At 31.4% G+C, this 13306-nt stretch overlaps 1 protein-coding gene across 14 annotated transcripts in view; it reads left to right on the forward strand.

Moving 5' to 3' along the window:
- The window catches only part of LOC144972788 (uncharacterized), a 160525-nt gene that overhangs the window by 135597 nt on the left and 11622 nt on the right, over positions 1-13306 (forward strand). For all 14 annotated transcript variants that reach the window (XR_013645427.1, XR_013645426.1, XM_078914413.1 and 11 more), the window contains one exon: positions 12052-12228. Coding sequence is in view for 12 of the 14 variants with exons in the window: in XM_078914413.1 (XP_078770539.1) it covers positions 12052-12228 (177 nt within the window). In the remaining 2 variants the exon portion in view is untranslated. The remainder of the gene's footprint in view (positions 1-12051; positions 12229-13306) is intronic.

The raw sequence follows: 13306 nt of genomic DNA on the forward strand, positions 1-13306 counted from the left end.
ATTATTATTATTATTATTATTATTATTATTATTATTATTATTATTATCATTATTATTATTATTATTATTATTATCATTATTATTATTATTATTATTATCGCCGTCATCATAATCATCATCGTCATCATCATTATTATTATTATTATTATTATTTATTATTATTATTATTATTATTATTATTTTATTATTATTATTATTATTATTATTATTATTATTATTATTATTATAATTATTATTATTATTATTTATTATTATTATTATATATTATTATTATTATTATTATTATTATTATTATTATTATTATTATCACCGTCATCATAATCATCATCGTCTTCATTATTTTAAAAAAAAGTATATTATTATTATAATGTTTATTATCACCATCTTTATCATTATCGTCATTATCATATTTTGTCCATAACACTGCATGGTATGTCGTCTTTGCATGTAATTTGAAACATTTAAATATCTTTTTGATGTAAACATTTCACATTTCATTTTATTATGCAGTCATGCTGTGATGACGAAAACCCTTTTTTCAGTCCAAAACAATTATAAATATAGACACTTGATTGACTCGGCTAACGTCACACGCAAATCAAAGCAAATATATTTAATTAACAATTAAACTGTAATGGTTTTATGTTTTTTGAAGATCTCATTGGATATAAGCGACTGTCTCAAGCCATTTTAGCGTTGAAAACCCACTATCAGCCAAGTAAGATGAGAGAATATGTATTAACAGTGTACTTGGACATTTACAACATTTCTATGAAAAAAGATTATTTATGTAATTTTTTAAAGACAACAGATATCGACAGAATTGCTGAAAGGAGAGATCATGATGAAAGGCGACAGAGCTTTGCACTGGCCAGTATCGACTATTTTTAACAAAATGAAAGAACTAGCCACGCCTTTTATTAGTAGTTTCTATCAGTCAAACTAGAAATAACGACATGATGTATTTTTTAAATATTAGAATAAGAGAGTAATATTAGAATATTTCTACATTGAAGTGGAAAAAAGTATAGTCCTTACCAGCAGATACAGTGAAAGTTACGGAACACAAATCTTAACAGTGAGTCAAACAGCGTAATCGATTATGTCGTGACGCCCATTGTAGTAACTGAGAGCAAGTCAACTCAGAGATTATGAAGGTAGTAAGATAAGTGAGGTTGATTGATCAATGTTGATGATAATAATAATAATATAAAAATAATAATAATAATAACAATAATAATAATAATAATAATAATAATAATAATAATAATAATAATAATAATAATAATAATAATAATAATAATAATAATAATAATATAATAATAATAATAATAATAATAATAATAATAATAATAATAATAATAATAATAATAATAATAATAATAATAATATATGATAATAATAATAATAATAATAATAATAAAAATGCCAACAACAACAACAACAACAACAGCAACAACAATAATGAAATTAATTCACATTTGAATTCACAATTTATACTGCGAAATGCAGTCTCTTGGTGCGTGAATCATCATAATATTGCATTCATCTTACTTTTGTTAGGCTTATTTACTTGTTTCGTTGAGTCGCTTTTATTTTATTTTTCGAGGGAAAATGGACACGATCCCTCCCACAACCGTGATTATAGGGGTAACATAGCTGATGTAGAATTAATCTGTGACATGCTATCATCCTATTTAGAAACGTATTTGATTCCTGAATTTTAGCCCAGAGAAAGGAAACACGAGCTTTATAAGCTCTGGCTTTGTAAAGGTTAGAGCTCACGAGAAAATGCTAGACTATTACATTATGGTCATGGTGGTACGTTCTGTCCAGGAAGCAAATATCTTTGGACAAAAATGTGTTTTGGCTCGGTGATACATCGTTTGTTTTTTCTGGCACCTCTTCTATCCTGCCCCCGCCCCCCTCCCCCAACATCCACGCACCAATCCAGCCACCCACACACATAAAAATAAAAGAAAAAAACAACAACACACATACACGCATCGAGATACTGCTGTTCTTTAAGAGCATGAAGTCGCTAGGTCAATTATTAGATTTAATAGTAGAATTCTGCCAAAGACTAGACCATCTTAATCAGGGACTATCAAGACAATGGAGTTTGAAGATCTGTGTAATTCCGAGTTCTGTTGAAAAGTAATCCCAAAAACAAGTCTCTGGAAAGTGGGAAACATTGAGAAAAAACAACCAAAGATTGGTCATGTAATATGTCTGTAATGCATTCGTATATTATTATGACAATATATTCTGTAAACCATTTATTAATTGTGTGTGTTTGTGTTTGTGTGTGTGTGTGTGCATTGTGTATGTACGATTGTAAGTATGCAGAGGAAAAAAGACTGAGTGTACATATTTATTACATAATTTCCAGTAATAGCATGTCACTAAGGGACATAACGTTAGATACAGACCGAGATCCCATCCCGTGACAATCAGGACAATGTGAGGGAGAGAATGTCATATTAATTAATGCAGGTATCAGTGAGATGATTTGTTCAAAGAACATTTTGACAGCTGATGAATACAGGAAAGGCAGAATACAGATGGTAAAATAAGAAACAGAGAAATGGTGAAAAAAGTAAAAAGAGGGAGAAATATATGACCCACAGAGTAAATCCAGTATCGTGTTTGAATGCACTCGATGAATGTCAATTCAAGTCAATTCTAAAATGTCTTTACCGTCGGAAACATTGTGCAAATTACGCAGAATGCACGGGAGTAATAGTAGTAGCAAATAAAAAATTTGAAAAATAGATAAATATTAGATATTTATGATTTTTCTCCTGCATCTAAATATTTTACATAAATCTAGGTAAATATAACAAATACATCATGCACTCTCACACACTCTCTAACCTTTTTTTTTACTTCCTTTAGAAATTGAAATTAATATTCTTAATATAAAATATGAACATTTAAAGTTAGATTTTAAAGACCCCACTAAAAATTAGTTTAAGATAATCGCATCATTAGGATTTAGAAAACATGTTTTGTATAGCTGAACAACCAGAACGTTTTCTTCTCATGCTCAAACCATACATTATAATGCTAAACATTAAATCCATTTTCGAGACGATTGGTCGCATAATATGTGGGTTCTAGAAATTATGTCGAATAAGAAGACTATAATTTGATAGTCAAAATATCGTATTAGTTTTTGTTTGCTCTAGAAAGTTTACTTGGTGTCCGACACTTGGCCGTTTATATTCGAAATTAAATAGGTATTGAAAGTGTTCAAATACGCGATACTAGACTTTGCCTGACATTTGACATCTTTCTTATTTAGAAAGATAAAAATACCTAATATTCGAATGATGCATGATTTCTACAATATGGGTTTTAATTTGTTCTAAAAAAAACAGTGTTACGAGAAGGGGTGATAATTTTAAGATCTCTTAAATTTACAAACGTTGACATGTCAAACGAATATTGATAAGGAAAAATATACTATGATTCATGATTATACAACATAGGTATTTATTTGTACTTTGCATGTTTGATAACTGGTAACTGTGTTATTTATTTTGAGCTTTGAGCTTTTTATATAGCGCAATATCCACTAAATGTGCTCAAAGCGCTTTACAAGGGGTCCCTACCCAACAGCAACGCGTAACATGCAGAACGATACATGACACCTGTCAGGCGATATTACAATTTAATTTCCGGACAGAGACAACGCTAGGTACTCATTTCACACCTGAGTACGGTGAGAGAATGTGAGTAAAGAACCTTTTCCAAGGACTCAACTATGCGCCGAGCGAGGCTCGAACTTAGGACCTTCCGATCCGAAAGCGAGTTTCATACCACTTGACCACATCGCCGCACTGAAAATTGTCAGTCACCATCAATGTTGGTTATATTGCTTTCAAAGATGGTATCGATATATGAATAGTTATTTGTAGTTTCTCTAACTAGTTTTAATAATTTGTGCAAATAAAGAGAAAAATTAACTTGAATATTTATATAGAACAACATCCACTAAACTTGCTCAAAGCACTATAGAAGGGATCTCTCGCCAAGCAACACTTAACATATAGAAAGAGACACGATTTCTGTAAGGTGATATTACATTTTTTTCCCGACAGTGACGACGCTATTAAAGGCAAGGTACTCATTTTACACATAATACGACGAGAGAATATGAGTAAAGAGGATTCAAAAATGTGTCGCTTAGATCGGAACTCGAACAATGGAATTACCGATCCGAAGGCAAGTGTCATACATCGATACCACATTACCGCACATAGAGAACATTTAAATGTATATTAAAACCCATTAGCCCTTGAATGATACAATACAATACGATAGGTAAAGCATTTGATTTGAGCACATTTAAATGATCTTTGTTATTAATCCTGCCAAAGAAAACGTCTGTGGTTTTATTTCACTTCGATAATTGTATAACTGAAATCGATTGTAGAGGTTTATAAATATGTACATTATGGCTACATTTCAGGTATAAATAAGTATATTGAAAAAGGATGGGCGCTTCAAATATATTTTCAGTATTATACATAAAGCAAAAAAGTATATAAAGTCAACATACACAATAACTCTAAACAGACGAATCACAAGAATTGTATTTTAAAAATAATAATATTAACATGCTTTATCAACTGAGTTATGATAAATGAAATAATGGTGATTTCTCTGGAAACTTTACCCGAGGAGTCTTCCTATCCACAAATAGTTGCGCAACGCAATGAAATAACAATAACATGAATTTCCAAATTGTCATAAAGTCATTGTCAATAATTTGCTGTTAGTCTAGTTATCAGACTTGTAAATATAAACACTTGGATTATTCTTCTTCCATTCGGACATTACTTTTTAATTCTGGACTCAAAAAATGAACTTTCCGACTGGTGAGTTGCTTTTGGTAAGTTTCTGAATTCAACGACTGCCATTTTGGATTAATGATGTGTGGCCTGTCATTTCAAAAATGTATTATTTTGAGGTGAACCCGATGACCAAAATGGAATGTTATGCTAAATTTGACTTTTTGTATATTTGAACGTTTACTTGATAGAATGTTTTTCTATTCGTGTATCACTAAAAATATTTGAAGCAAAGATGCTCGTTCAATACAGAACTGATTTATACTTTTTAATGCAGTCATAGTGCACAAATGTTCTTCTTTTCTAAGCTCGCTTTCAATAATGATTTCAATGATTGCATTCTTTGAGCATTTCCTTTCTAGACATGTTTTGTTTCATAAACCTTTTAAAATTTGGATGAAAGTCCGAAACATTACTAGAATGAATGGGTGAGTCACACATATTTTTATACTAAAGGACTGTAGTTCTTTGTTGTAAGATCTATGCTGAACACAAACTCTTTGAGACGCCACATCAATCATAATGTCAAAATGATTTGGATGAATTAGTCCAAAATCATCAGGTGTAACTCAATATTATAATACTATGATTTTTAAAAGACTTTGGTTAAGGCAAGCTTAGAAAACAATCGCTGTAATGATAATATCATAATCGAGTGAAAATTTATGAAACTTAAATGATGAAAGAAAGAAGTGTTTTAAGACAAACACACATGCAAGAAAGCGATAAACAAAAAGAGCCAACTCAAATATCCAAAGGAAATGAAAAATAAAATTGAGAGAAGGAATAAAAAAACCAGATATCGTTGAAGTTGGAAGGTCATTTCCGAATGATGACAATTTTTCAACTTTGAGGCTCAGCTATTTTGAACGTAGTCATCCTGAAAACACTATCGAATTTAACCCTTTCCTTACTAGCCATTTTCAGAATTTTTCCCAAGATTTCCTACCCACCCAAAACAAAAATATTTTTTTCTTACTCAAATAGAAAAGCAATAAATACATTCTAAGCATAATATTGATCAGCAAAATAAACTGTACAACCCAGCGGTACGTTTTTATAGATAAAATAAAACATTTTTCTTTAAATGGTGTGATTTACAAAAGAAATCTGATTGATAAAAGTGCTGGTTGGATCTAACTAATGTGACGATTTTCCTATGGTTGCTAAGGACAGGTTTAATCTATTCTCGGTCTTAAAGAAAAAGTAATTTCACCGCCATGATTGCGTTCTTTGAGCACTTTCTCTCTTGGGATCAAATCATTTCCCGATTTGAGTTAATGCGGTAGTGAAATTATAGAGTAGTACCTGAATAAACATTCTATTGCTGCCATAAGGCCCATGGAGCTGAAGAATTGCACGAGCTCTGTAGCATTAATCTAAAAGTACTAATTGCTTGTTACGCTTTGGATAGAACGCTAGTTTATTGTCAAGCACTATCCGCTAGATTTAACAGACCCAGCTACTTTCGCCGCTTGAGAAGAGGAACCAGGAAAAAATTGTCGGTGGCGGTTGGGATCGATAATGTCCCGTTGCGTTTTCAGCGAGCGATTTGAAGGACAAACTCACGTACCACGTTAGAGTTAGGTATTTGATTTTTCGTTGATTCAAGTATTGTCATACTGTTTAACTCATGCCTTTGTAATTGTTTAAAAAAAAAACAAAAAACTTTAGCTTTTATTCAGTACAATGTCCACTAATCGTACTCAAAGCGTTTTACAAGGGGACATCAAGGTTTGAGAGAATTTGTAAAGATATCAATCGATATTTGAGGAACGAGTTTTCTGGTCAAAATCTTAAAACTTTAAATTAACTGTGTTTATTAAGAGTACAGAAGAGTAAACTGAGGCGAAGTACATGTCAGAATGTAGGCCTAGTGACAATGGGATTATCCATTCTCATTGAACTGTTGTTGATAAATTGAGAATTTTTTAAAAATCGATGTATTGTAATTTAACTAGAAAGAATCAATCAAGATTACCTGGCTAAAATTCTCTCTATTGAAAGCTCTTTGGGTTAGCATGCTCTTCTACTGCTTTATCAATAAACACGATTTCCAATTATTAATGCGTATACCCAAGTAGTTTGGGTTAGCATACTTTTCTTCTGCTTTATTGCTAAACATGATGTTGTATTATTTGGTGCTAATACCCAAATAGTTTAAACTCTTATTTTAAGTCAAACTACTCGTACCTTTCCTTTGGTGATCAAATGAATGGGAGGCGACTGTGTATTGTTATTACACTCTCACTTTGATTGTGCGGGGACGTTTCAATTCTTAGTGGAGATGCTAGAACTTTTACTTTATAAAATTTGTAATTGCTGCTCTATCTCACACGGACCCTAAAACGAAAACATCGTGTTTTATTTTAGTCAATTAGGGGCATTCTTCAAACATTGTTACACATTTAACCTTTTTTGATTTCTGTAAACTGATCTCACGGACAGGAGCAAGACGAATAGCATAATTTAAAAACACCCTGTATAAAACATTCACTGTTCAATAAGGGCTGATTCGACAGCGTCGCGAAGTTTAATAAACATTGTGTTAGTAACTGCTCGTCTTAAATCAAGATATTCTAGTTTGCAGCCAGGTTTCTATGTGTAAAAGAGGCAGATTTGTAAAGCATTATCAATGAAGTATTTATATTTTTTTCTAACTAGCTGTAGACTTGTTACCTAAACGATAAAGGCATATTTCATCATTTGAAAACAATCTATTTTGGAATTATGTCTATATCTAAATAAAGATCATATCATTTTCACTTTGAATTCAGAGGCCGGTTTTCTTTAAAATGCTGTACTTAAGAAAAGAGACAGTCACATTCGAACAAAAAGTCTCGGATCAAACAATAATTTGACCCATCAACGAGAAGACTATTTATAATCGCAAAATATATTGAATTTGCAGAAAGTGGTTAGAAATGATTCATTTATGCAGCAGGTTTAACGGTTGTTTGATATTGGCCATTATGTCTATCTTTAACATATTTTAAAAAATATCTATTTTTATTTATTTATCTGATTTAAAGCAAAAAGCGTCCGTTTTACAACTAATGATTATTATTCTAGCTTGCATTAGCACTGACTCAGTATTTGTACATACAAAATGATGTGCCATCATCGAAGCTTTCACTTTATACCCACCACTTCAATCACAACTTACCGAAACTGGCATCTTTAGAAATTTATCACTTTATCAAACGCATCTGCCCTAACCATCATTATCATAAACGCCATCTCACCATCATCATTATCTTCGTTGTCTTCGTTGTTGTCGTCCTCATTGTCGTCATTATCACCAAAACTGTTATAAACCTATCATCATATCTGTGGAAAAGAAACAACTAAATGTTGCATAACAAATACAACCGTTGTGGCTATATTGTTTCTTTTACCATACTTATAATATTAATGTTTAGTCGAGACATGTCACATGAATAATAATTTGGATCGAACTTAGACGACGTGTACTAACCTAGATTTATCTATTAGTTTGTTGAATTGTATGAACATGCTAAACATTAATTATTTTAGTACCATTAATTTTTTCATTTAAATATAATATAGAGTCTAGGATAAATCGATCAGTCAGAAAAATAATTATCAAAACGACACAGAATAATCATACAAAATAATGGTTGTTATCTGTGATTTCTAATTCGCGGCATTTTCTATAGTTTCTTTCCTGAAGACACGAGCGAATAGCCAGTATGATTTTAACTGCTCCATAAGACGATTTAATTATATTTTTAGAATATTTCAATACGCAGATTAGTAAAAATACAATGATAATTTTAAGACATTGCTTTAAAAAACTCATTTAATAAATTTCGTTGGTAATTATATACAACAAAGAAAGCTTATTCTTTGGGTAATGCAATACAATTAACAATATCATTTAAGACACCGATAGGTCAAAACCTTTAAGTGACATGTATCAATTTAAGATTTACAATATTATAATTATATTTGAATATATAGTTAAAGTAATAACAATTCAATTATAGAAAATAATCATAACCGACATCACAATGATTCTTTCATCAAAATATTAAATCAAATTTTGAAGTTCATGATCAACTAATTTTTAAAAATTCATTAGCATTTTTCGTGGTGAGTTTAAGCTTATTCCACACACTGACTATTCAAAAGATAAATGCAGTTTGCTGTATTGATGATAAATGTCTTCTGATGATTATTGAGAAGTGACCATCTCTTATAAAATCAACAAAATATCCAAAAACAAAATGCCAACAATTCAAATAATCGATTCTACTAATTTATAACAATGTAAAAGTAAATTTCTTATTCGACTATAATGAAGAAGACGGAGGTTTAAGTGACATCAATCTATTTTTGTATGACAATTCATCAAAATTAGGCAATAATTTAGTGGCACATCTTTGAATATTTTCAACAAGTATGGGTTGATTACCTTTTGTATAAAGGTCTTCAAATTCAATGCCACATTCAAGTATTGGTCTAACATTGACATATAAAATGTAACAAATATATAGTTATCATAAAACAAACACTTCTAGGTATGAGACCAATAAGCTTTACATTTTTATTTACAGCATTTTTAATATTAATATCAAAACTCAGTTACCATTAAAAACCACGGCATTAAATAACTTAATATAGAAAATCAGATTCAATATCACCAGTATAATACACATGATTTTATTAATTCTTACCTAAATGTACTATTTTACATTTAGAACTGCTGAAATATTGTTGCTATTTTTCACTCAAGCCCAAGAGCGAATAAATATCATTAGGAAAATTAAAACAATTATCGGTGATATTCTATCATTGGAAAAAAAAACTAAAATTGACATGATATTGTCAAATAAATCATTGATGTAGAGAACAGGAGAGGGCCCGTAACGCTGCCTTTACTCATTACAGGTTTTAAGCTAGACATGCAACCATTATTATTAGCGCTTTGTCTTTGTCTTGAAATAAATGGATTTTTTTCCATTCAAAACATGACTTTCAATACTACAAGCATTTAGTTCGCAACCAAGGGTTGATGATGAACAGAATAAAATCTTTCAAACCATTCAACGAATTTTGAATACTACACATGAGTCAGTAGTTATTTACAGCACTTCGATCCTCTTTTTTACGGAGTTGTCACGCTTGTAAACATTCATACATCATATTATTAGAGAGTTTCTCTTCAACAGAAATATTGAAGGCATCTATTGATGAAGAACTTATTTTGTTCGTATGGCTAACAGACCTAAAATAAGATTTATTTGATTATGACCCACCCTCTACAACAAACACTGATTTGTCCCTCTTGGCGTAGGTCACCTTTTAAAAACCTTTAAAATATTCATATTTATTTTATACATATAATGGGCGATTATGTATGAGAGTATAATGTCTTTCTTTTACATCCTGTGCTTAAGATGCCGATTTCTAAATATATCAACGTATGAAATTTGGATATTTTAGGTAAAAGTCAAATGGTGCGTCTTCTGGTATTATTCCACCCCTCCCAATGGAAAACCCTATCATTTCTTAGTAACTACGTTTTATTTTAAAATATTCAATGCTTGCAGAATATTTTCGCACATTTTATTGGTGTTAAATTAGGTGTAAAAAACATCTGGTTGGCAATTAAAAATAATCTTTTGGTGCCCGTGAATTCAAATCGAACGATTTTAGTTTTGCGTCAAATTGTCATTCCAGCAGACGGAGAAAGATAAAAAAAATTATGATGAATAGAAGAACAAATACCATACCATTAAAATTTGGTTACAAAATATCTAATAATTTTACTTGGAGGGGTGGAACAAACGGATTCTTTCATTTCTTTGTAGATACCTATTTATATACCTCGTTATATATTTATCGTGCAATAACACATACTCGTTGTGTTATTTATTGGACACGATAAAAAAAACTCGTTTAATGAATACAAAGAGATGAAAGAATCGTATAATATTGAATGCCGATTAGATCAAGGATTTTATATAGTTATCACATTCTAAAAAACTTCTTACAAGATATTGAAGAAGATAGATTGAGACAAATGTATTAATATCAAAGTATCCTAAGCTTCAAAATACAATGTCATGAACACACAAGACAGGAGTTTAAAAACCAAACGTAAAAAAACTAGATAAATGTGTAAGTTTACGAAATGCTACTATATCAATTAGTTAACATTACTTACAAAATCATCAAAAGATATCATGCTTTTATTAATATACATATTAATGTTAATGATACAACTTAAAGAGCATTGTTTAATTTCTAATTTATCTTCATTTCTATATAGATTTGATTCTTGCAATAATCATTGGAAATATATTCTGATTGATTGGATATTAGATTAGTAAAACAATTATGAAGCAATCTTTTTTTCACCAAATTAAACACAATTCCTTTACCATCCAGCATGCCTTGTAAAGTTATGTGTTTTTGTTAATAATTGAGTCATGCTTTTTGTGATTTTTCCCTTTAGATATATCAAATTGAATATATTTCAAGACCTAAATACAGAATAGGTTTACTGAACTATCAACTCATGAAAGCTCTTGCTCACCCATATTTATTTGCGATCTTATGTTATTCAAATGTTAAACATTTGGAAAATATCATTGTCAAATATTAATTGACAAAAGTAATTTTTACAAGTATATAGTAGATGGCCTACGGATTTACCAATTATGATGTAATATGTTCCCCTATTTCTATCTCAATTTTCATATGATGAATAAAAGTGCCTTTGTGCCAAAAGAAATAAATCAAAATTATCTTTCGAGTATTTTACCACCAAATGTTTATTATTTTTGATGGTATTGTGGTCCGCTTTATTTTTAACCAGTTTACTGCCTTACTCTGGAAAAACAAGTATGTATTTAAAAATTAGGTCAGATAACTCGTCCTTCAAATATCGATCGTTTTAAATGACCCTTTACTTGGCAAAAACTCTAAAATCTGGAAGTTTTTGCCAACACTGGGTACATTTGAATCGATCGATAGGTCTATATGGTAGAGTTTTGTGACCAAATTTGAAATACGCTTCTTTCCAGGACGGCAGTTAAATGGTTAATTTCTGTCCATTCATCGGGTTTTAGCTCTTCACTTGCCATCATTTTCAATTTCAACTGACAACCAACCCACTCTGATCGAGATTTATGATTAAAAGTATTATATATTTTCATTTCAGAAACCGTGGCCCGACCAATAGGTCCCGACAGCGAAACCAGCATGTGTTCTCTACAAAACGATTACTTCTCATGGTGTTCACTGGCATTCTGCTCTTTGTGCCCGGCCTGGCACTCAGCGTGGCGGGCTTAGATCACGGCGAGACCGACTATCAGACCATGGCAGAGTGGAAACGAATGTAATTTTGTTTATTATCTCTTGTTCCAAAGATTAATCTCAATTCCATTCTAGATGTCAATTCAACTTAAATTATGTGTCCGTTACTATAATTTTCTATCAGACCCAGGTCCATTCAATCTCTCTCTCTCTCTCTCTCTCTCTCTCTCTCTCTCTCTTTCTCTCTATCTCTCTCTCATATATATATATATATATATATATATATATATATATATATATATATATATATCCAAACGGCAGCAGCTGCTGATGGCCCGCACCCACAATAATCCATAAAGCCTGGCCAGACCTGACAGTGTCATATATCCAGCCGCCCAGATGAACCCTGCGACGGTGGAAAACCTTCGTCAAATTTGGTATTTTGCCTTACTGAGAACTGGAGACATATCGGACAGATTTGGTCAGAGTGATGATACAGGAAAGACGCACAGTACGCGACCCGCGTTGTAGGTTAAGGAAATTGAAATTGTTATGGTCCATTGAGACCATAAATGAAATAGTGTAAAGCGCATTATGCATGATGGATTGGTGAATCTGTCAAAACATGCTATGAAATATTCTAATTTACTTATTTTTGATATTGAGAAATTTCTTAGAAACAAATGTCACTTTCCCAAAGAGATGAAACCATTGAAACGGTGTCCCAGTCTACGAGATCATGCCGTTTTCCTTTTTTTCACAATAAAGACATGTTGACAAAATGCAATTAAATCGTAAGGTTTTTTTTAAATAAATTAATCTGGAGGGCTTTAGCCTCGATGGACTCATTGACGGTACGCCATGGAGAAAACATTCAAGATAAGGGATAAGGTAAGATTAGATAAGATTAACATAAACGTGTAGCAATTCTTTTTAATATTACGTTAAGATGCGTAATACAACACATTTCCCAACATAGAAATATGAGATGCTTTATTTCACAATTGGAAATGCACTCTCACCCACCCTCCACCCCCACCTCTCTCTTTCTCTCTCTCTCTCTCTCTCTCTCTCTCTCTCTCTCTCTCTCTCTCTCTCTCCCTCTCTCTCTCTCTCTCTCTCTCTCTCTTCTCTCTTTCTCTCTTCCTACGCCAGGCCTT

Source organism: Berghia stephanieae, chromosome 5 (genome assembly GCF_034508935.2).
Source record: "Berghia stephanieae isolate SIO BIC M18660-M18661 chromosome 5, UCSD_Bste_1.3, whole genome shotgun sequence".
Taxonomy (NCBI): Eukaryota; Metazoa; Mollusca; class Gastropoda; order Nudibranchia; family Aeolidiidae; genus Berghia; species Berghia stephanieae.